Source organism: Pogona vitticeps, chromosome 4, assembly GCF_051106095.1.
Source record: "Pogona vitticeps strain Pit_001003342236 chromosome 4, PviZW2.1, whole genome shotgun sequence".
NCBI classification, from domain to species: domain Eukaryota; kingdom Metazoa; phylum Chordata; class Lepidosauria; order Squamata; family Agamidae; genus Pogona; species Pogona vitticeps.
Window position 1 is genome coordinate 92551439 of NC_135786.1, and position 23043 is coordinate 92574481.

The 23043-nt window shown below is 44.1% G+C and overlaps 1 protein-coding gene across 1 annotated transcript in view; it reads right to left on the reverse strand.

Moving 5' to 3' along the window:
* PLPPR4 (phospholipid phosphatase related 4) overlaps positions 1 to 19920 on the reverse strand; it is a 55158-nt gene extending 35238 nt beyond the window's left edge. The window contains exon 1 of the mRNA XM_072997948.2: positions 19191 to 19920. Coding sequence (XP_072854049.2) covers positions 19191 to 19802 — 612 coding nt within the window. The 5' untranslated portion in view covers positions 19803 to 19920. The remainder of the gene's footprint in view (positions 1 to 19190) is intronic.
* Positions 19921 to 23043: the final 3123 nt, after the last annotated feature.

Sequence of the window (23043 nt, forward strand, 5' to 3'; positions counted from 1 at the left end):
CTCTAATCTTATCCCTCTGCCAAAGGAGAAAAGGTCATGAAGAATGTAGTTTCTGAGGTATTTGTGAAGTAGAAAGTCTTCCCTGAAAGTCTCCTTTCTGACATCATATCGGGGGGGCAGGGCGGGGGACGTTATAGATGCTTCTGACAGTCACTATGCAATCAATAATGGTTCCCTTCTTTATGTGCAGAACAGGATCAGATGGGATTTTTTCCTTGATACGGAGCTTGTAATTTATTCACACATTTATTTCCTCTAATTCAATTCCATCTCTCTTTCAAGAAGTCAGTGCAGTACGTACTGTATATGCTTTTCTCCCTCACAATTACCTCTGAGATGGGTTAGACAGTGACTGGCACAAGACTGTCCAGTAAGTTTCATGTCTTAGTAAAGATGTGAACCTAGATCTCCCAGGTCACATGCCAGCACACTCAAAACACTATACTATACTTTCTCTTATGTAAGGCATAAATACATCTGAGCCTAGGAATGTGGCATATATATCATCATTGTCTTGATTTGGGTCAGAACATGGCTGTCTTGAAATGGGAGCCCATGTGGAGGCCAGCAGGATTTCTCACCCCCAGGGTTGAATCTGCATACTAATCACATTTTTTCCATTGTGTCTTCTGCAATTTGCTCAAAATGCAGCAGCACAAAACTAGTGACTTCCCTCTAAGTCTTATACTCATGCAGCAAGTGCAAAAGTACCGAGCCATTGAAAAGGCACAAACAACTGATCCACTGCCACTCACTTGCTAACTCATGCATGAAGACCACACTCCTTGCATTTCCTGATAATGCACATTTGACAGAAATGTGCAAAAAAGGAGCCTTGAAAATGTGGAAATTTTCTCAGAGGCTGTCACCCACTTCCAGCAATGTGCATGCTATTCAATCACCCTTTATTGTAGGTTGCTGCATAAAACTTGGAAAATTCCTATCTCTAAAAGGTCTCTAAAAAAAATGCTCCTTTAAAATAATAAAATATTAATGCTGCAACTCCATCACACTTCATTACAAAAAAAGTGTGGAAATGCATTATTTTAACACATTACTTCTAGTCTCTTCAACTGGCTTACTGTTCTCACAGTCTGCCACCATCCAGAGCTGGGAAGAAGTTAATTTATTGGATGATAATTCCTGTAATCCCCCAACTAGCATGGCTCTGGCCAGGGCCGGACTGGCCATCTGGCATTTCTGGCAAATGCCAGAACGGCCGATGGTCAGAACGGCCGGTTCCTGCCTCAGCGCAGGGCCAGGCTGAGCCCCCCTCCCCAAAAGAGAGCGAGCGAGCGAGCGAAAGGGAGCCTTCCCTCCCCACCCCCTTGCCTTGCCTTGCCTCCTCCTCTTCCTCCTCCTTCCTCCTCCTCCCGCCCCCTCCAGCTGGGGTGTCCGCCCCCAACCTCCCCGCCCGGCCCAAGAGCGCACCCGCACCTGAGGGGGGGGGCAACGCCGAGGCCCGGCTCCTAGCGCAGTGGCGAAGGCGGGCTCCGGGTGGCGGAGGCCGCTCCGCCTCCCTCCCGCGCCTGCAGAGCCAGCGGCGGTGGCACGCTTTTTTCGAGGCTAGCGCGGGCAGCTGAGACGCCACAGCTTCCCGGCCCTGCCTGCCCGCCGGCTGCTCTCGGGCCACGGCTGGTGCTGGTGGCCGGCCGGAGGGTCTCGCCGGCGCATCACCCGCCCTGCTCGCTCGCTCGCTTCCTCGCCCTGGTGCGCCGGGGCCGGAGAGGGCCGGAGGGCGGAGCGGGAGCGGTGGCAGGAGGAGGAGGAGGAGGAGGCAGCCTTGCCTCAGATCCTCCGCCCGCCCGCCCCGGCCAGGCCCACTGCCCGGGCGCCCAGGTGGCTGAGAGCGCACGGTGCCCGGGCGCGTCGCCTTTGCCGGGCGCCCTTGGCCTCTCCAAAGGGAAGCGCGCTGCTGGGGGACGGGAGAGGGAGCGGGCGCCTCGGCTGGCCTTCCCCGGGTGGGCAGGCGAGGAGGGAAAGCCGGGGGGCCCCCAGAGAGGGGAGGAGGAGGAGGAAGGGGGCAAGGACGGGGCAAAGAGCGGAGGGGGGGACTGGAAGAGGTGAGGAGGGCCGATCGGAAACTGGAAGCCGAGAAAGCCTCTCCTCCCGGGCAGGGGTGGCCACGCTGTCTCCCAGGAAAGCCCCTCTGACGAGGCTGGGCTGAAGTTTCGTCGGCAAGCCCAGCCTCAACCGGAGGGATCCTGACCCGGTCCCGGGAAGATCAACTTTCCTGGCCAGTTTTTTTTTTAAGTGAAAATTTCCTCATCAGAGCTGGGCTACGCTGTCTTTGTTTCACCATCCCCTGAGAATGTCACAACCCCGCTTTAGATACGAGTTGCCTTCCTGCTCCTTAGGATGCGCTGCGGCAGAAAAGATACACTCCTCTTGCACAGGGAGGTTCTGTTTATTCGTTTCGTTCATATCCTCGGCTCCCTCCCAAGTTTTATCCTCCTCCCTACAGCCCTGTGAGGTAGGCCAAGCTGATGGCAAGAGAACCTCACTCAAAATCCCCCTGGTGCATTTCAGGGATCCATAGGGCCAATCTTGGCCCAAAGCTTTAATAACCGCTATGGCCCGGGGACTGCATTAGAGCCATCTAGCAGAGAAGGCAACCCATCTCAACAATCCTAGCATCCCACAGGATTGAACCATGACAGGTCGAACGGTATCAAAGCGGTGTAAATGGATGGTGTCCACAGGCCTAGCCAAAGCAGCACGTTGTGGATATACGATCGGAGGTTTTGTAGAACTAAGTGTGGTTATATATTAATTCATAACGAAAGGAAGTGGTACACTCACTGAAATCTTAGGTCAAAAAGAGGTACCAGCCATCTCAAGACACAGATGATATTCTTCAGTGTAAAATGCCTGACACGTTTCTTCCCATCAGCCTTCTGTGTTTATTGAACTCTTATTAACTCTTTCTCTGTTTATTCAGTCTGTAACCGGCTCCATTAAGTCAATTCTACATCCCAGGACATCTCTTCCCTCTTTTTGATCTCATATTCATTCAGTGCACTTAGCAAATACCTTGACAGCTGACTCTTCCTCTAAGCCAGCTCAAGTCTGCCTGTGTGGCTCTCTTCCTGTCCACTCTTTCCTTCCCACTCATTATCTAGTTCGAATCTGTTAAACACAATGAGACTTTCTTCCCCCAAGTATGGCTCAAGTGGACTTTACAAATAAAAATGATGTAACTTTGAATGTCTGCTTGCAAATCCATTGGCAAAGCTAGCCTTTAGTTTCAGCTCTTCCGCACTGCTAGTGAAAGAGAAAATGTGTAATGTTTTGTCCATTCAGAGCCAGCAAATGAAGACTTCCCACCATGATTCTCAAGGGTGCATGTGCCCCCTTCTCAGAAACTGCAGAAAGGACCTTTTATTTGCCAATTAGGAATGGCTGGAAAGTTATGGATTTTCTTATGCAAAACAACAGGGTTTCAACCACTACATAGGAAGCAAGGGATTGTACTGCAATGTTGACTTGGGGAGGAAGTTAAAGTACAAAACAGGTACATCACTTGAGTTGTGTGTTCTCTCTTTGTGAGAGAGTTACAGGTTCAATCACAATGTTTTGCTTTTAATCCGATATGTTTTTAAAATCTCCTTGGGAATTAATTTACTTATTACATTTATATCCCACACATCTAGTGGAGCCACTACTTTGAATAGTAAACAAATTAATACATAAACCACCCACGTAAGATTTTATTGATTTGCAGTATAACATTTCTATGTTTACATTAAAAACATTGCAAATGACACGTGGCCCCTTTATAACTCACGAAATACCTGCATATCTTCTGGTTGAACATCAGAACACTGGAACATAATGTACAGTCTCAAGGCAGTTGCAAGCCGACCAGCGTTATTTTTGTAAAATTGACATAAAAAATTGCACTGGTAGTTCTACCGATGGAGCAGCTAACATGCAAGGACAGTATAGAGGCTTCTCTACATGGTTGTCCAGAGAATCTCCAGGCCAAATTCATGTTTGGTGTTATGCACATGTACTCAATTTAGTACTGGCTGACACCACAAAGGTTGTAATTCCAAGTGCATCGTTATTTAATCTAATAAATGATGTTGGAGTTTTTATTTGTGAGTCTTATCAACGAATGAATGTATGGCTAAATGTCAGTCAGGACCCACACCATCAAAGACTCTCTGTGATTGGGGAAACACGCTGGTGGTCCAAAGATGCAGCACTTAGAAAAATATTTGGATCATTTTCCCAACCTGATTCGGCTTTATATGTTGACCTTATTGTAACATTGGCAAAGATTGAAGAAAACTCAAGATCTAAGCCAGAAGTACGAATAAAGGCAAAAACTTACGTAGAATCACTGCTTAAATATGAGACCGTTCTCACAGCACATATATTTCTTCGGATGTTTGAGCTGACATCCCCGTTGTCAAAATATCTACAAACAAGTGGCTTAGATGTATTACAAGCTCATCACATGGTCACAGGGACACAGGAAAATCTCAAAAAGCTTGCCAGAGATTTTGAAGGGGTCAAGAACAGTGCAGATGATTTTATAAGATGGGCAAATGACAAACTATAAGAACCTGAAGATTGTGAACTTGAAGTACAGGCCACCTTGCCTCATAAAAGGTTAAGAAAGAAGAAAAGCATGGCTGGTGAATGTTCTCAAGATGAAGTAATATCTGATGCCATCATGGCATATAAGATACAAGTACACAATGTGATCCTTGATGTAATCACGGAGAGCATAACTCGACGTTTTCTTGCTAGTGAAACACTGTATGCCGACTATGCATGCCTAGACCCTAGGAACTTTTCAAATATAAGAGAACAAGGGCTTCATATATCTGCAATGGAAGATTTAAGTAAAGTCTTGATCAAATTTAATGAGAATGCCACAGCTGAAAATTTGCGGTGTGAATTAACTAGTCTAGCTTTGCATTGGGACAAATTGAAGACATCAGCGCTAGAAGAATACACTGTAAGGGTGTCAAGAGAAACGCCCATGGAAGATCTAAGTCAACAATCTGATGAAATGGAGCTGTTAAATAAGCCATGTGCAACATGTAAGAACTGTGCCATTTGTTGCTATCAAATTCTACGGCGCTACAATTTATTAACAGATGCCTATAATGTGATAGGTCTAGCCTACAAATTCCTACTGACTCTATCATTTACTCAAGTTGCTTGTGAGAGAAGCTTCTCCACCTTGAGGTTCATCAAGAATCGACTGAGGAATACTGTATCCCAGGACCATTTGGATTCATTCATGTTAATGGCTACAGAAAAAGAAATCCTCATGAGTCTTGATGTGGATGCCATCATCAACAGAGTTGCAGAGAGTAGTGAAGCCCTGCAAAGTCTTCTTATTCCTTGATAACGTATCATTCCTAAGTCTTTCCAGTATTAGTAGGGTTCAAATTTAAAATGTTCAAATCATAAACGAGGTAGAAAGTTCTGGAGCCGAGCCTTTAGTTCTTGGTGGAAGTGTTGATGTAGGAGGATCTGCTACTTATGGCTTGTTCACATTGAACGTTTTGTTGCAGTTATGTTTAATGATCTAATGTTTCAATACATTAAAATAGCTATAAGATCTCACATTGTACTGTTGGTGTTTTTTGTTTAGAGAGCACTAGCATTGACAAATTTAAACATTAAATTTTAATTACACTTTTTGTTAAACGTGATGATTTTATAGGTTTAGATTTCCTGATGCTCCTTGTTATTTATACAACCAGGGCAATGATTGGGATAGGGAGAACTCGTAAGCATGTACCAATACCACTATACCAGCAACACCCTTTCAGCGCGCCACAATATCGTGAATGGAGCCCACAACAGGTGGGCCTGTGTCCCCACAGCCGGTGGGCCTGTGTGCTCTAAATGCCAGGGCCGATTTTTGGTCCCAGTCTGGCCCTGGCTCTGGCTAATGGGGGCTGTAGTTCAGAAAATTAACTTTTCCAGGTGCCACTACCACCACCCTGTCCCAGACACAGCCTTATACCTATGGTTCATCTGCTGACCATATGACCTGACTGGTGGTCCATTCTTTTGATTTTAATGCGACCTGACAGTGATGAACTTTGGGGACACTTACAAAGCATCAAATAAAGTTTTGGTGCTTTCTGATTGACTGGTGTCCAGTGCAATGTCAGAGCAAAGGACCAACCTTTCTCTTGTCCCATTAAAAGATAATGCATTTGCAACTGATGATCTGTTGAGAACATTTCTGGATCCAAGGGTACAGTTTTAACCAGCATTCGGTTGAAAGCTTTATGAAATACAATTGTATGAAGAAATGACTGCTAAAATGGGAGGTATTTAACCATGAACATTTTCATAGAATTTTTTCCCAAGTTACTTGGAAAAGAAAAGTCAACAGCAATTAGTACGAGAATTGCAGTAGAAATAATGAACAGTATTATTCAGCAATAGAAGAGTCGCTTAAATAGGCAATATAAAATGTTTCACTGGTTCCCTCAAACCTTTTGTCTGCAGATTTTAAGGAAAATGTATTGAAAACATAATTTCAGTGATTCACACACCATATAAATTGAAACATATTTACAGCTTAGCTCAAAATTATCCTTGATAAGTGAAGACACACTAGCTGAAATGCTGTTGTTGTTTAGTGTACTGTAGTAAGTTGCAGCTGGAGTAGGCCTATTGAACCAGTGGAACTTAGCGAGAAGCTGACTCACCAAATCCCCACTAGTTCAAATCCTTTAGTTGTGACTTACTATGTGAAGCAACCACATTTCAGCCATTGAGTTTTAGAAATGATTTCCTGCAGTTATACTGTAGTGGATTCTGAACTAATAGGTGAAAGTCTGGTCATTGTAATCCCATTTTGAAAGGAAATAATTTTATTCTACGATCTTGGTAATTATCAATCTATTGATGATCATTCTGTTCATCTATTAGTGAATGTACTTACAGCAGGAACACTGACTGACCTTTTCATGGGTCAAGAGGGGCTCTTTGGGTTATATACAAAGCATTCATCGCTTTAATGTCTACAATGATAAATAAATGATGAAATGAAAAATTCAAGGAAATATCTCATGGGCTTTTCTCAGTCTTATAATGTTTTCCCAATAAAAAATTCACATGCAGTAAGATACAATGAAGTCTTTCTCCAGCAGAAATGGGTATTTGTAGTGGAATTCTTTCAGTGTAAAAACACACATGTAGAGATGGGCACAAATCCTCAGTTTGGCTGTTTGTGCCATTGTGTTTACTAGCTGAACAGGTGTTCATTGCTTCCCAGCCCCGCCTCCTCTGGTGGACACCCACTCAAAGGCTGCACCCCAGCTTCCCTACCCTACCTTCTCTGGCCACTGGCTCTGAGTAAACGAAATGCCACAAACCGCTTAATCACTGGTTCATGCCCATCTCTACCCACATCCTGAAATACACGCATCTTCAATGGCAATGCTATCATTTTTGGAAATCACGACATCACTGTAGCAGATTTGTATTTGACAGTTTAACACTATCATTCCTGAGCATGAAAGGTCAAGCATTCCTTTGAACAATGGATGGAAAGAATTTCATTGCAGTCAAGACCCTCATTGAGAACAACCATTTCATACCTCCTGAGACTCACTCTGAGACAAAATACACCTTACCTCCTCATTTTCAAGGTTTTCAATTGCTAAAATCCAATGGTGTGCTTATGCTGGTGCAATGCAATCAGCACAAATGTTAAAAAGTTAGTGTTGGCATTTGCACTGAGTTATATTAATACTGCATTTGACAGCAAATGCCGACACTTTTAACTCATAGCAACGTGCCACGATAATTTATGGCACCTACATTCTGTCGGAAGGTGTTACTAATGTGATTTTAGCCAACTTGTTTTTTGGAGAAATAAAATACTTGCAAAACCTTAAGTATGTATTTAGGATGCAAACACAATTAAAATGTGTGCAGTTGAAATATATAAACTGATTAATTTCAGTCAACGGGAAAAGTGCATAGCTTAGGAAAAATGTGTATGAAAATGTCTGCATTTTTCCTCATGGAAGTAATCTGCTATGAAGAAGAAATGAAGAAAGAATGCAGGTGGAAAGAAAATATAACAAAATCAATAGTGTTGATTCACTCTCATTCATCACCATGCAAATCAAAATTTATCAGACCAATCCCTTGTTATTTGGAAATTAGTTCCACTGAGTTCTTTTTTACTCAGAAATAAGTCTCACTGAAATAGCTGGAGATAAACCTCATGGCACTGAAAAGGATTTACTCCTATGTAAGAGTATGCAGGCTTGAATCTTGCAGCTTCCACCCTGTCCTTCCCATCTTCTGCTGTTTTCCTCCAACTTGCTTTCATTAGCCTCCTGAATAGTATATAATACTGAAGTTACAAGAGAACATGCCAGTGGGCAAAACTGTAGGAATATAATATCTGTGGGAAATCACAACAGGAATGTCAGGGTGGTACAAACCTCATGGCACTCCTCCTAAAACAGAATCTTTTTGTAGACCCTATTTCATTGAACAATTTACAGACCAAGTGAAGCCTTACAAGAGAAAGAGGGCAATCTAATGCCAATGTTATAGCAGTCAGGAAGGTTTAAATTTATTCATTGTTAAAAGCTACAAATGAGAAAGCTCTTCATGGATTATGTAGTGATTACGTAAGCACTTTCCCCTGTAATAAGTACAGCAAGATTACCATCACACATGAATGCATCTTCAACACACCCACCCTTGAGCAACAGAATTTGTTCCTTTGGCTTGCACAGCTGGCTCAGAGAACTGTTTATAATAAAGCAACAACTATTCAGTCTATAGAATCAGGCAGTTAGTTCAGAATTTCTGGTGCCCCAAAGGAATACCCACATATTCTAAACCATGGGCTATGCAGAAGGCACTAACACTTTTATGCATTGAAAGAACACTGGAAGTGGTAGTAGGGCCATGCAGGCTGGCACAAGATCATACACATTGCCACACCTGCAGGGAAGGTGAATGATCCATTACACTGCATGGATCTGTTATGGCTCTCCTGTCCAGGGAGCTCATATGAGCTTTCTTTCTGTCACTAAATGCAACTCATAATCTGAGCTTTGAAAAGTTACCTTCTTGGACTACAGCTTTAATATCTGCCCAGCTAGGGCAGCCACTGTGAGGGTGAAGACAGTCACAAATAGATTATAGCCCTATTCAGGCATTTCACTCACATGTTATTGCTACGCGAGTGGGGCGATGCTGAGAAAGTTGTGTGCTGAATATGGTCTCCTATGGCATCCATTCCTTTAGCATGATGTCAATTGTACATGAAGATGCCAGGGAGAGGCATTGCTTGGCGTTTATAGCTCTGGAGTGTAGTGGCATAATACAGTCTTGATCTGTGTTCTCAGTGTGAGTTGAGAAGACTAGAAGCTTACCTGGTTAAGACATGGATGAGGAAATTATATCCTATGCAAGGGTCTTTGATGAGACACATTCCAGAGACTGGTGAAAGCCCTGTGATCTGCAGACCCCAGCCAGCAGCCTCTTGTTGTTGTTATGTGCTATCAAGTTGGAACCAACTTGTAGTGACCCTAACAGGGCTTTCAATGTATTTAAGGTGTGGTTTACCAGTTCCACTCCCCCAGTGAGTTTCCATGGCTGAGTGGGGATTTGAACCCTGTTCTCCAGAGTCCTAGTCTGTTACTCTGTCCACTACACCATACTGGGAATCCAATATTTCTTTATCTACAACCCATTCATATCCAGAGGATACTTTATTATTGATTATTTACAGCACAGTTCAGAAACTTTGGCAAGTTGTAGGGCCAATGCCACCTTTCCTGCTGGCGCACTGCTAATGTTCAGTAGCGGTTCAGAAAAAGTAAACTATTGTCTTAAAGATTATTCCTGGTTTGCTGCTGATCTTTTGCAGCAAACCCAGAACATCCTTTTAAAGCAGTGGTCCCCAATCCTTTTAAGTCCACAGACCGGTTGGGAAGGCAGGGCACTCCCCCCGTGCTCACGCGAATGAGCGAACGAGCAGATGCGCACTTGCTTGGGCACGCACATGTGCGAAGGAATGGGTGGGCGTCGTGCAAGTGGGCACTTGCTTGTACACAGGTGAGAAGGGCGGGGGGTGTTTGGGGGACACTCACGAAGGGGTGGGGAGCACATGCGCACACGCACTCATGTGCATGCGCAAATGGGCTGTGTGGGGGCGCGAGTGCATGTGGGGGGTGTGGGAGATCTGTCTCTATAGCCCAGTCTGGCCCAGGCCAGGGACCGGCACCAGGCTGCGGACCAGGGGTTGGGGACCCCTGTTTTAAAGCATGCAAAATACTGTTGAATTTAGGCAACATAGGTTGAGGGGAGAGTAGCAGAGTAACCTTAGTGAGTATATATGGTTTCCCACCTTGGTTTATAGGCTACCATCAAGGGGTACCACAATTTGAAGAGTACAGAAGCCCAGCCCCCATTTTACGAAGAAGCTCAGGTAGAGTGAGAGTACAGAGTGAGGGAAGCAGAGGCAAGAACATACAGAAAGAATCTGTGTTTATTTCAATTATATCTGATTTAGTTAAACTATTGCTTGGATGGCCTACTATGAATACAGTGAATCTTGGAAATGAAGCTCATTTTTTTGCGTGCTCACAGGCAGATGGCCCAAAAATGTCAGGTCTTCTTAGTTAGCTAAGTTTTGGCAGAGGGTGTTAGATACACCTTTTCAAAGTAACTTGAAAAGCTTTAAAACACAATCAAATGCCTGCAATAAAATCTCACAAGAAGAATTTCCTCAGGGGCCACGACAACCACAACTTGCACATTTGTTTCTGAAATTCTTCTGTGCCCTACGGTCCCCAGCATAGAGGAGTACTCAGAGCTGATCCTGGCAATGCAAGAGTTAAATTTCCTCCCCTCCCCACCCCTTATATCTTAGTAAATAATCTGTGGCCTTGCAACTTTCCCTGCTACATAGGAAGTCTAAATCCCACTCCATCTGGAGGGGGAAAAAAGAGAGAGACTTCTGCATAATTCAGCCATACCCCCTCCCCACTGTTCTAATATGGCATAATACAATAATGAGAAAAAATACCATCCACTTGTTTTTCACAAGCCTATGAATAATTCAAATGGGATGTGTTTCCTTACTGCTATATGGTCATGCAGACATTCTGAAATAAAGCAGTTACGTTACGTTTCGGTGCTGGTGTTTTTGTTTTGCTAAGGAAAACGTGCATGCCAAAGCACTGTCCACACTATGTTAGCTTTTGAAGCAGTTCTATACATTACTGGAGAATAAGGCTCCCAATGGTTATGTAGTTATATGCTGTGTCCAAGAGCAAAGGCAGTTGCTTCTGGATGGCAGCTGTTGAGAGAGCAATGGCGTGCCATTTGGTGCACTCTTTGCTTCCATATGGATCTCAAGCAACCTTATTTGGCCAGCCCGCTGTTGATTTGCCAATATTGCAAAGTGGCTTGAGAAGAGAGCCACTTCAGGATATTGGCAAATTAAACACTTCCTTGGCTCTGTGGAGAAGTTGAGGTAGTGACTTTTTTTTTAATGTATAAGGATGATGCATAAAAAGGTCCAGTTGAGAGCTGGTCAAAAAAAAGCAAAAAATAAAAATAAAAATCCCTCTCATTGCTTCTTCGTTTCTCTTCACATTTCCAGAAATAAGTTTCCATTTGGCTCTTTTTAACATGTTGTAGTGCATACGTGCTGCCTTAATACACTCCCACCCAATGTTTCAGCCACTCCATGGAGTTGAGGTGGTGTTTAATTTGGCAATATCCTGAAGAGGCTCTCTTCTTCAGCCATTTCATGATGTTGGCAATTCAAACAGGAAGGTTTGCTTTTGGTTCACTTTCAGTGATCACAGGCACTGCAAACGAACCTACAACAAATAAGTAGAAGTCCCTTGACAAGGGCCAGAAAGGTGTGGATAGGACCATTCTGGGGATGGGCTGGCTCACTCCCGCAAAGATATTGCCTGTTCGCCATCTTTAGGAGCGAACCAGCCTGTCCCTGTAGCGGACAAAAAAGCAAGTGAAATGCCCATGTAGTCAACCGTATATTATTTGTAAGTAACAAACAACATGGTACTCATAAAAAAATAATGCCACTTAATGAGTAGTGCATTGCCATTGAAAGTAATGGTTCCAAGGTCTGGTCTGTTACAAGAGGCTTCTTCTTGTGGTCTTACTGTTAAACAACCATTCTTTTTCCACACACAAGTCCACAGCCTGACTTTTTCCACACTCTACTGCTGCTTTTAAGCCAGTTGTGATAGATTTGACTACCAGTTGCTGCGATGGGTGGCCTCATACTGATTTTTAAAACAACTGGCAATGATGGGAAGAAGCCAACTTTGTTTGGATTGGTAGAGAATGTAGGTAAACAAAGGTGAGGGGCAATTAGAAGTCTTCCAAGGAAGATGATAGGTCAAAGGTTCTGGCCAGGAGATTCCAAGGCAGCTGGTGACTGTAGGGATCAGTTAATGCCCTCAGAATTAAAGGAAGGAAAAAGCACAGTCTGAGGGGATCTATCTGGAAGGCTGACTAACATTGTGCTTGGACAGGGCTACGGGCTCCCACAGAATGAGGTTTTGGTTTTGACAAAAGGAAACACCAGTGATACTACTTAAGTGAGAGACAGAATCAATCCATGAGGGTGATAGACACTTACAATATTTTTAATGACAGTAATAGCATCAACCAATACATGCTTTTAGTGCAGATATGCCTGGCAGCATGAGTAGGAAATGTGTGGTCCTCTCTGTGTTGCCAAACTGCAACTCTCATAAATCCTAGTCAAGGTAGCCAATACTACAGCAATACTCACTCACTATACCTGCTCTTAAACCTGATTCAAGTGAGAAGAGGCACTCTTTAACCTTTCAAGTGAGAGTTTTTGCATCTAAGCTGTAAAATCTCTTATTTCAACCAAGAAATAACTTATTTCATACAGTTAGCTGTACTTTACACCTGTGTTGATTCAACTGGGAATGTTTTCAAAAATTAATTAGGGAATTTTGGATATAACATACAGTATGTAAGATGAAAGAAAGATGGTAGCAGAGCTCAGCTTGATTTTGCTCTGAATTCTAAAGGCAGAATAGATGGGGATACTATTGGAAACCAACTTGCTTCAGGGAACCCTAACAAAAAATACAGGATAGTCAGAAATCAAGGCAATAGATTTCCACAGTTCTTTCAGACTGGTTTACACACTACTACATATTTTGCAAGCCTGCTCACATATATAGATATAGGAGTATGTGTGTATGTGCATCTAGATCTGTATCTGTGTTGACATTTATATTGTATCTAAAAATTGCATGGCACCAAGTCAGTTCTGACTTATGGCAACCTTTTTCAGGGTTTTCTATGTAGAGAGTACTCAGAATTGGTTTACAGTACCTTTCCTTTCTTCTGCTGGCCCCTTTGGACTGTGCAGTTTGCCCAAGGCTACGCAAGCTTGCTCTACTCTCAGGAGGTTAGGGGAATTGAACTTCTAACCTTTGGCTCCACAGCCATTTACTGAACTCACTGAGATATCCAACCAGCTATAGGCTCTCCCGAGTCTGAAAGTATAGTAGCTGCAGAATACTACAATGTTAGAGAAATACATCTACAATTAGGTTTGAGTCACAAGTGTTTTTTGCTTGTGTGTTAATTCTGTAACTGTCTCAATTGTAAACTTTGCATAGAGTCTGCGGTAGTGTGTCTTCCAGGCTGTTTATGCTGTTCTTTGTTTACAATTATAAAACAAATTATTTCCACATTGCCTTTGCCTTTCCTATGAACTTTGTCAGCCCTGATGTCTGGCCCACATGGGAGGTGAAACTGGATAATTATGCCAGCAAGTTCCTTAGCATTTAATTTCCCTTTCAAGCACAACTTTGGCATATAAACGTTAAATAGAGCTGAATGGAGTTCACCCACAAATAACTCATTAGCCAACTCTTGTCCGCTGTCATTGGATTTGCAAAAACAATAGCAGAGAATCAAGATCTCAAAAGGCCACAGCCTGGAAGCACAGATCTTTAGATTTTCCAGATCTTGAATATACAGTGAAGGAAAATGGCAAAAGCATTCCAGGTCTGATCTAGGCACTAATAATGAATTAGCATGGCATGGAGCAACAGTAGGGAGAATGATCAGTGCCACTAAGTCCACAGATTCCACAAAGAAGGGGAGAGCAAGAAGGAGCTTTCATGAAAATTCAGGAATTCCCCTTGTCCAAACCTCAAGACATCTGTTTGCTTGGGAACTTTCTGTTTGTCACACTCAAGTCTGTTACTAATCTCTTAACAGTTTAACTACTGCCCTCACTACAACACCAACCCACCTGTAGGCATCTCTCCAAATTAGAGATCCTAGCTGCTTTTAGCCCACCATGCTTTTTTACTTCTACATTTCCAATTTTTTTCAAAGTTTTTGGCTGTCTATGGCCCACTCTCACTGTAACAACCTTTTGCAGGCTGGAGGGAAACCACACTCCTGCTTTCCAAGAAAGATTTATGTTACCTTTTAGATGGGAAGCCCAGCCTCCTGTTCAACGCACAGAATTTAGTCCGCATTCTCACTGAGTGTGAACGCATGTGCTACTGCAGGCAATGCCTCTTTGTGGGCCTCACCTCCCTAGATGGTTGCTTCTGCACACAGATTTCAAGCACACGGGCAAATGATCATCCTTCCCCCTTTTTTCTACAGTTGAAATGATGTGTTTTCTTAATCTTAGCTGTCTAGCGCCTCTTTGTTTGCCCTGACATATCCACAAAAGCCTTGCTTCTAATTAAAACACAGTATATTTGCTATTACACATTATAGTTTGGCAGCACTTTTTGAAGACACCTGAATTAAATAAGATCTACATATACTGAGGTTTGCTCACACTCCTCTGTCTATAGGTTCTTTAGGAGACTGTCATGCAAAGAAAAATGTGTGAAGGTATGTTGTAGCAGCAGAATTAATCCCTGAGTAAAATATGACCAGCTTAAGGTCTGTTCTAGGGTTGGTCCTATCATTAAGGAGAGTTAGCTGGCTGCCACAGGCCATATCATAAAAACTCAGCAAATTGTTGATTATTAGTTGCTTACTATTATGCTTTTTACTGTCATGGGTTGTGTGATTTTCTTCCTATAGATATTTTCTACCAAAGTAACTCGGTTGGCCTTGGAGATTATGTATTATCATGGCATTGAGAGGGTGTGTTTGCTACTCTCCTTCAGGTAGCAAAATGTCTTGGGCTGTCCCTGGCTTGTGCAAACAGTCTCCTCTATGTGTACAAGGAACACATGAAGGAGGAGATAGTGGTTGCATGGCTAGCTCCACCACAGTACTCTCTATGCCCCCTGGTGTCCTCATAGTCAGTAGTATAATGAGAGAAGTCTATCCATGAATGGCTGCACCATCATGCAAGAATCCTGATTCAGCAGTCTTACTCACAAATGTAGTTAGAAACCAGCCCAAGAATGATATGCATTTGATAATATTAAACTTAGAAGTACAGCGCTGAAAGGATGATAGAGTCCAGCCACTGTCAAAGACGCATAGTGGGGAATCAAACTCACAACTCCTGGCTCTGCAGCCAGATTCCTAAACCACTGAGCTATCCAGCAGTTCAACAGTCTTACACCTGGAGAGCTGGAAAGGGACCCTATGGATCAGTGAGTCCAGCTCCTGTCAAGGAGGCACAGTGGAGAAACGAACTTCCAATCTCTGACTCTTCAGCCTAATGCTTAAGCCACTGAAGTATCCAGCAGCTTATGAGTCATCCATACCTTGTTGCTGTTGTAGTTGCCCTCCTCCCCTTATCATTGCACTTGACACCCCACCTTTCCACACTATGAAAATCCAAGTACTATACAGTCAGGCCCTCCAAAAATCCAAATAAGAGAAGCCCTATTAAAGGAAACAGTTTACTTTCCAAAATAACTCAATAATATGACCCTTCTGAAATATTTCACCTGAGAAAACATTTTTCCTCATTATACATGATTCTAAATTATCTTATTTTCCATCCCATTCATTCCTGGCCTCATGCTATCAAAAATGTATACTTTGACATTTCTTTATTTCCCACTTTCCAATTCCCTCTGGCCAGCTGCCTTCTCCTGCTCTCTTAAAATAACAGACAGCAGTATGTTTTGTATCTTTCACCATGCAGTGTAGGAAAGTTTGCATATTTGGTTTCTTCAGGCACAATTTCAAGAATCCTTCCTGGAGTGGTTCATGGAATCAGGGTTGTCAAAAGCCATCTTTAAGTGATTCTGTGTCAGCTCCAGCAGGATGATGGAGACCTCCACATTCACTCTGATACCACAATATCAAAATGCCTAGGTCTGTTTCTTCTCCTCCCCTGCAATGCTTGGAGAAAGAAAAAACAGAAACTGGCTTCATCACACTATGAGCTTCCCTGCTGTCGTTTGTGGGAACATAAAAACTCGAAGCATCATGATATCATGGACCATTCTCTACATCCTATACCACCAAGTTTTATCTTCAAGCAGTACTGATTGATAAATCTGCAGCCCATAATTCTTCTATCATGCCTTATGTGCATGTTCTGCAAGTTATTCTAAAAACATCAAACAATTGCACTTGGCTAAGCAACACTGATATGAAATAACTGAGCATTTTCTCCTAGGAAAGCACCTCATGTCTCAGAACATGTCTCTGACAGTGCCATTTTGGGTTTATAACAAGAGACTGCAAGGGTCAGCCACGTGAAGGAAGATCAAACAATGGATGTGATCATTCAAAAAGGAAGTGGCACTTTCTTTGATCTTTTTTTTTACAGCATCTACTGATGGCGGATTAATAGCATCATGTCCATGCTTAGGTAGTCTATTGCTTCTTTGCCATTTTAAAGAAAAAGAAGCCAAAATTGATCTTGCTCATGAAGAGTCAATAGATTTAGGAGAGGGACTGAACATTTTTCATTAAAACTTTCCTTATTTGTGTTGACTAATTGATTCAAGGCTGACTAGGATATTAGGATTTCTGAGGCAAACAATATGGCTCCCTTCCTCCATGGCATATAAACCACTTGATTTTTGGCTTAGGTTAACCCTAATAGGGTTTTTGAAGTAACTGAGATGCTCAAGGCGTGGGTTCACTATTGCTATCCCACCCCATGAATCTCCACTACTGAGTGGTCATTTGTACTTTCCTGTGTCTTGGTCCATCATTATAGCTAGCACTGTTTCTCAACCCCCATATATCAAGAGGTACCAGGAACCTAACAGCTAGGGCGGGTTATGTGGCATACAGTTCAACAGAAGCGAATAGCCAGGAAGCTCAAGAACAACAGTTCTGTTGCTGACCTCCATCATCTGCCACCTGAAGCTGTTGCTTAATGCAGATTTGGCCCTGCAAACATATCTCCTGCTCCCTCTTTGGAACTCTTGGAAGTTTCTTCCATTGACATCTCTATGCTTCAGTACATAATTTGGCTTTGCTATTGTTGCTGCTGTAGCTGTTACAGCAAGCGTTGTAACTTTTCTGAACATCATGAGACATAATGTCACTGTCTAAACACTGTTGTAAAATCATCATTTTTTCAAAATCTTACCATTATTTTTTACCATCATTAATACAGTCCTTGCTTGAAACTAGCTAACTACTTTTACTAGAACACTGATTTCCAAGGATCTTGTGTTTCGACCACCACTAGCAAACATGACGGTAACTATTCTGGATGGAGCTATCCAATATTTCTTGAGGGCACCAGCTTTGAGGAGGCTGTGGAATATGATCATTAGAACTGAGAAGTGACACAGAGCAATCATAGGTTTGTGAAATAGCCAGGAATGGGGATAGTTGCTTTTGAACCACAACTCTCCAAATGTCTCTGCCCACATGCCCAGAGCTATCTCAGGAGTCTTAGTTAATCTCCACAGTAACTTTCCCCATCTCTGGAAATGCTCATTGATTGACACTCATGGTCAACGCTGTCCTCGTAGGTCAGTGCAGAAGCCCTCTGCAGGGGCCATGATGGGACGAGTTGAAATGACAGCCTGCTGATTGCTACAACATCATGGCCCCTTCTCTTGCGAATCGCCCCTCCAGCAAAACAGCTTGACTTGCTCCAACACTTCTTGCCTCTGGAGCCCTGCTCACTTACTGAGCTGTCAACAGACATACATCCTTTTTCAGTCCTCAGCTGTTAGGAAACACCCATGTAAACACCTGTACTTCACCCTCACCAGAAAGAGACAAAGGGAGTGTCTGTAGGGGTGCTAACAAGGCATGACCCTTCCAACAGCCTTTTAACGGCTGGGGACCCACATTCACAAAAATTTCCTTGCTTTCCGAAAGATACACAGCATAGCTTAGGTCACCAATGGAAGCAGCAGCATCCATCCGAGAACAATCCATTCATGGGCATTTGTCATTTATTAGGAATTAAAAAAAAAAAGCCAAGAAAGTCAGCAAACAAATATTGACTCTAGTCCCTGTCTTAACCGACCAATGTTTTTAATTTCTCATCTCACCATGAAAACCCAACACCTTCACAAACAGAATAAACCCCCTTTCTTCTGAAATAAAATTGGGATGATCCAGGGCACGTGATATGATCTCACCAAGCCTTCCCCTCCATTTGCAAAATTTCCTTCAATTTTTTTTTAAAATGATTCCTTCCCCTCCCCCCACCACCACAAAAAAAAACCTAGAAAGAAGAAGACTGCGGTTGGTTTTTCATGGCACGTTTGCTCTTCGACTTATCGTCCTAATTTTTCAAGACAAACACGCGTATTAATTTTGAGGAGATCGAAAGGGACGAAGGGACGAAGGGATTCCCTCCCTCCCTCCTCCGCCACCACCAATTAAAGATGAGATCTGGAGCCACCCCCCCCCTTTTTTTCGACAGGAATACGTTCAGGGCATTTGGGAACGAGCTCCCTCTCGCCCTATTTAAAGCCTCCACCGATGTTGCCAGGCACCCCCCCCCCCCACACACACACACACACTCCGGCTCCGTTTTGCCTGGTCCTGCCTCTCCCCCACAAACACTCGCGCACGCTCCGGTCGCGTGCAGGCGGCGGGCTGCTCCCCAGACCGGCCAAGAAGCGTCGGAGCCCCAGGAGAGAAGCTCCGGCCATCCCAGGAGGAGGAGAAGAAGGGCGGGCGGCCGGGCGGCACCTGGCGCGGAGGACCGGTCCCCGGGGGCGTGCTCCCCCCCTCCCGCCACCCCCCCACAGAGCCCCATTCCTCCGGGCCCCACTCACCTCCACAAAATAAAAGCAGGGCAAGAGGGTGACGCTCTCCTTGGTGGCGGCTTTGCTCTTCGGCCTCTCTTTCGCCGACGACATGCTGGATGCCGCCGCCGCCGCCGCCGCCGCCGGCAGAAGGCGGGGAGCGGGAGGCAGCGCATTGGCCATGGTGGCGGCGGCCGCGGCACAGGCGCTGCCGGGCAGCCTGCCTCCCCGCCCGCTGCCCCACTGCCGGGCGCCGAGGTCACATTCCCCCGGGGCCACCTCGCGGTGGGGCAGGAGAGCGCAGCCCACGACCTCCTCCTCGCGCGGCGGCGGCAGCAGGAGCAAGAAGCCCCCCTGACGGGCGCTCCCCGGCCGGCTCCCGCTCCCGCCGCCGCCGCCGCCTCCCCCCACGCCGCCCCCTCCCCCGCCGCCGCCGCCGCCGCCTCCTCCTCCTCCTCTCCCGCTCTCGGCCGCCAGGCGCCGGCTCTCCTCTTTCTCCAAAGCGGCGGCGATCAGTGCCTCTTCTGGCCCCACCACGCCGCCGCCGCCGCCGCCGCCGCCGCGATCCCCTCCGGCATAGACCCCTTGCCTACATCGAGCCGCCGTCGCTCTCGCAATCCGGCTTCTTCGTGCAATATTCATAGATCTGACGTCAAGGAACCCGCTCCATGCAGAAAAGGAGAAAGGGGGCCCCGTTGGTCTACATGGTGGAGCGTCGGAGGACGAAGGCGAGGCGGCGGCGGCGGCCCCAGAGAAAAGCGAGGCAGAGTCGGTGTCACTTTAACCCCTTCGCCTCTGCTGCCTAATGCCGTTCTGGGGAAGATTCAGGAGGGGCGGCGGAAGGGGGGGAGGGAGGGAAGACAGGAGGAGCCATAAAACGTCGATCGCCGGGGTTTGGGTGGGAGGAGGGGGGAATAAGGGCCGTTTCACACGTTACATTTCTTGGGGTACGCCCCCCCCGCGACGTGCACAACTCACGCCCCGAACGTAACAGGTGGATAACGAAGGCGCCGAGGCAGACTCGGGCCAGCGCGCGAATTAGATGCCGTTCAGCAGCCAGCGGCACGGAGGGTCTTCGGTCTACTTGGCCTGGCTCCGGGGATTTAACATGTTTGGTCACGGGAGGTGGGGGGGGGAGAGGCCTTCATGGCTACAGTGTGAAGCTGTAACATACGAAGAGTAATTATTTAATTTTTGCGTGCTTGTTGCATAGCTCAGGGCTTCAGGTCAGAGTCGGGCCACCTTGACAGGGGGCTGCACTCAAATGATCCATAGGGTCCCTTCCAGTTCTGCAGTTCTAAGATGATTTCTTCCTTTCTCCTGATGAGCTCAAAGCAGAGTAGGTGGCTATCCTCTTCCTCACTTTAGTAGTTTTTTTTTTTAAAAAAAAAGCAGCCTGAGGAAGTGAACTTGTCCACGAAAGCTTGCATTTATTTATTTATTTATTTATTTATTTATTTATTTATTTATTTATTTATTTATTTATTTATTTATTTATTTATTTATTTATTTATTTATTTGGATTTCTATCCCACCCATCTAGACCAAAGGTCTACTTAACATATAGCAGTTAGTCTTTAAGGTGTCACAGTGTTTTCTTCCTGCAATATTCTTTTTCATTTTTTTTTTTTTTAGTTTTCTTCTCTTTTTGCCCATTACGGTCCTGCCTTCAGCCTCACAATACCAGCAAGAGTAAGGTCTAGTTGAGAGTGTGCGACTGGACCAAGGTCATACCAGTGAGTTTCCATGGCCAAGTGAGGAATGGGCTCCGGCTTCTAGAGTTCAAGTCGAGCCACTACACCATATCTTGTATCTTGTGCAGGCAGAACAGGACAGTCACAACAGCTCTTCATGCCATCTCCAATATTGTGCTTTTCCATTGGAGTCAGACATTGGACATGTGTGTATTATCCATGCCTTTTGAGTGCAGTCTCTGTAGTAAACAAAGCATTCTGGTAGAAAAGAATGTCAGGACTTAGGGCTTCCTGTGACATGTACTCAGGTTGCTGAGGAATTTGAGCATGTTCGGAAGCAGTCGCATCCTTATTACCTGATGCAATGTAGAAGGACTAGTGTTTAAAATTTACCTTCAGTCACAATTAGAGATGGGCATGAATTAAAAAATAAATCACCAAATTTGTTAAAAAAAATAACTAATTTGTTGATTTGTATTTGTACAAATCAATGCCTCCAACGAATACAAATCAATGAATTTTTGATTTGTTGATTTGTTTGGTTATAAAATGCCCCCCAAGGGACACCAATATTGCAGAGAAGCTTCCCCTGGCTCTCCTCTACAAACCCTCCAGGATTGGTGAAGACTGGGTTTTAGATTTCCGAGTTATACATGCACAAGTAGGGCCTCCTCCCAGGAAAGTCCCCCCAGGCATCTAGAGATACCAGAATCACAGGGAAGCTTCTGTTGACTCTCCTCTACAATCCCGCCAAGTTTGGTGACAATTGGGTTTCCCAAGCCAGCTGCTAAGGGGTACTTTCCTGGGGAGACCTACTTTGTAGGTGTATAACTTAGATGTCTGAAACCCAATCTTTACAAAACTTGAAGGGATTGTACAGGAGAGTCAACGAAAGCTTCTCTGTGATTTTGGTGTCTCTAGATGCCTGGGGGGACTTTTCTGGGGGAGCAACTTGTTGGTATATAACGTGGACATCTGAACCCAAGCTTTACTAAACTTACATGGCTTGTAGAGGAGAGTCAGGGGAAGCTTCCCTGCAAACTTGGTTTCTCTTGGTGCTGGGAGGGCATTTTATAAAATTTAAAAGTGAAAATTTGAATTGATGAATTGGTTTGTCAATTCATCAGAAAAAAAATGTAATTTGTGATTCATTGACCTGATGAATCATGAATAAAAACAATCCACAATTTTTCTGATTCATGCCCATCTCTACTCAAAATCCTTAAAAATATTGAAGGGTCGAAGAAGAATAAGTTATAAAAACACAAACAAAGGGATCAGTGTAGTTCTTACAAAATACAAATGCAGGAGGTGATAGTTTTAGTTCTAAGATGGTGATGCTAATATTAAACCACTAAAAATATATATTGAATAATCAATGTGAGCTTTCATGAGTTAAAATCCAGCACAAAAAATTATAAATGAATAACCCCAAAATTCATGGGTGACGTTTGCCAGGCATGTTTCTTAATCTGAGTAAAGCTAGTTACCACCAGGGTTTGGGGGATGTATAATGCTTCACCCCTGCTAAAACTGTGGTTGGAATTTTCCATCCAGCTATTCAGAGTTAACATAAGTTGTATTGATAGTTAATATTGTAGCAATTTTAAATCAAGATACTGTACTATTTCAGAAGAATGTGGCACAGATAGGTTGTTGGAAGTAAGAAGGTTTTGAGGCTTTCTTCTTGAAGAGATTCAAGGTTATTCTGCAACATAGGGAGGGAGATAGCAATTTAGACCCTAAAACCAGACCATCCAAGAAACTTTATAGAAGAAAAAGAAGGGGATGGGATAGTTTTTTTTTTTTAAATCTTCTAAGTAATATAGCACTTTCAGCTATAAGGGAGTATCTATGCTAGGCTGATGTATTCCTGTAGTGCTGTGCCACTTACTAAATTAAACAAAAAAGGAGGGAAGTTGCTGTGGTCCATGAAATGAGAGCTGTGACAAACAGTGGGGAAAGGGATGGGGTGTCAATAATTAAAAGGGAAACAAACTATAATAATCTGTAGTACTATATGGATCTTTCTCACAGAAGAAATATCTCCTGTGTGAATGGAAGGATTGCTCATGTGCAAGATAAATTAGATTGCACAGAAGATAAGATCCTTTTAAATGTAACATGGATTACTTCGTATTTCCCCATCTAGTTACACCCTAAGAAGAATCTTGATCTCATCCAGGTGT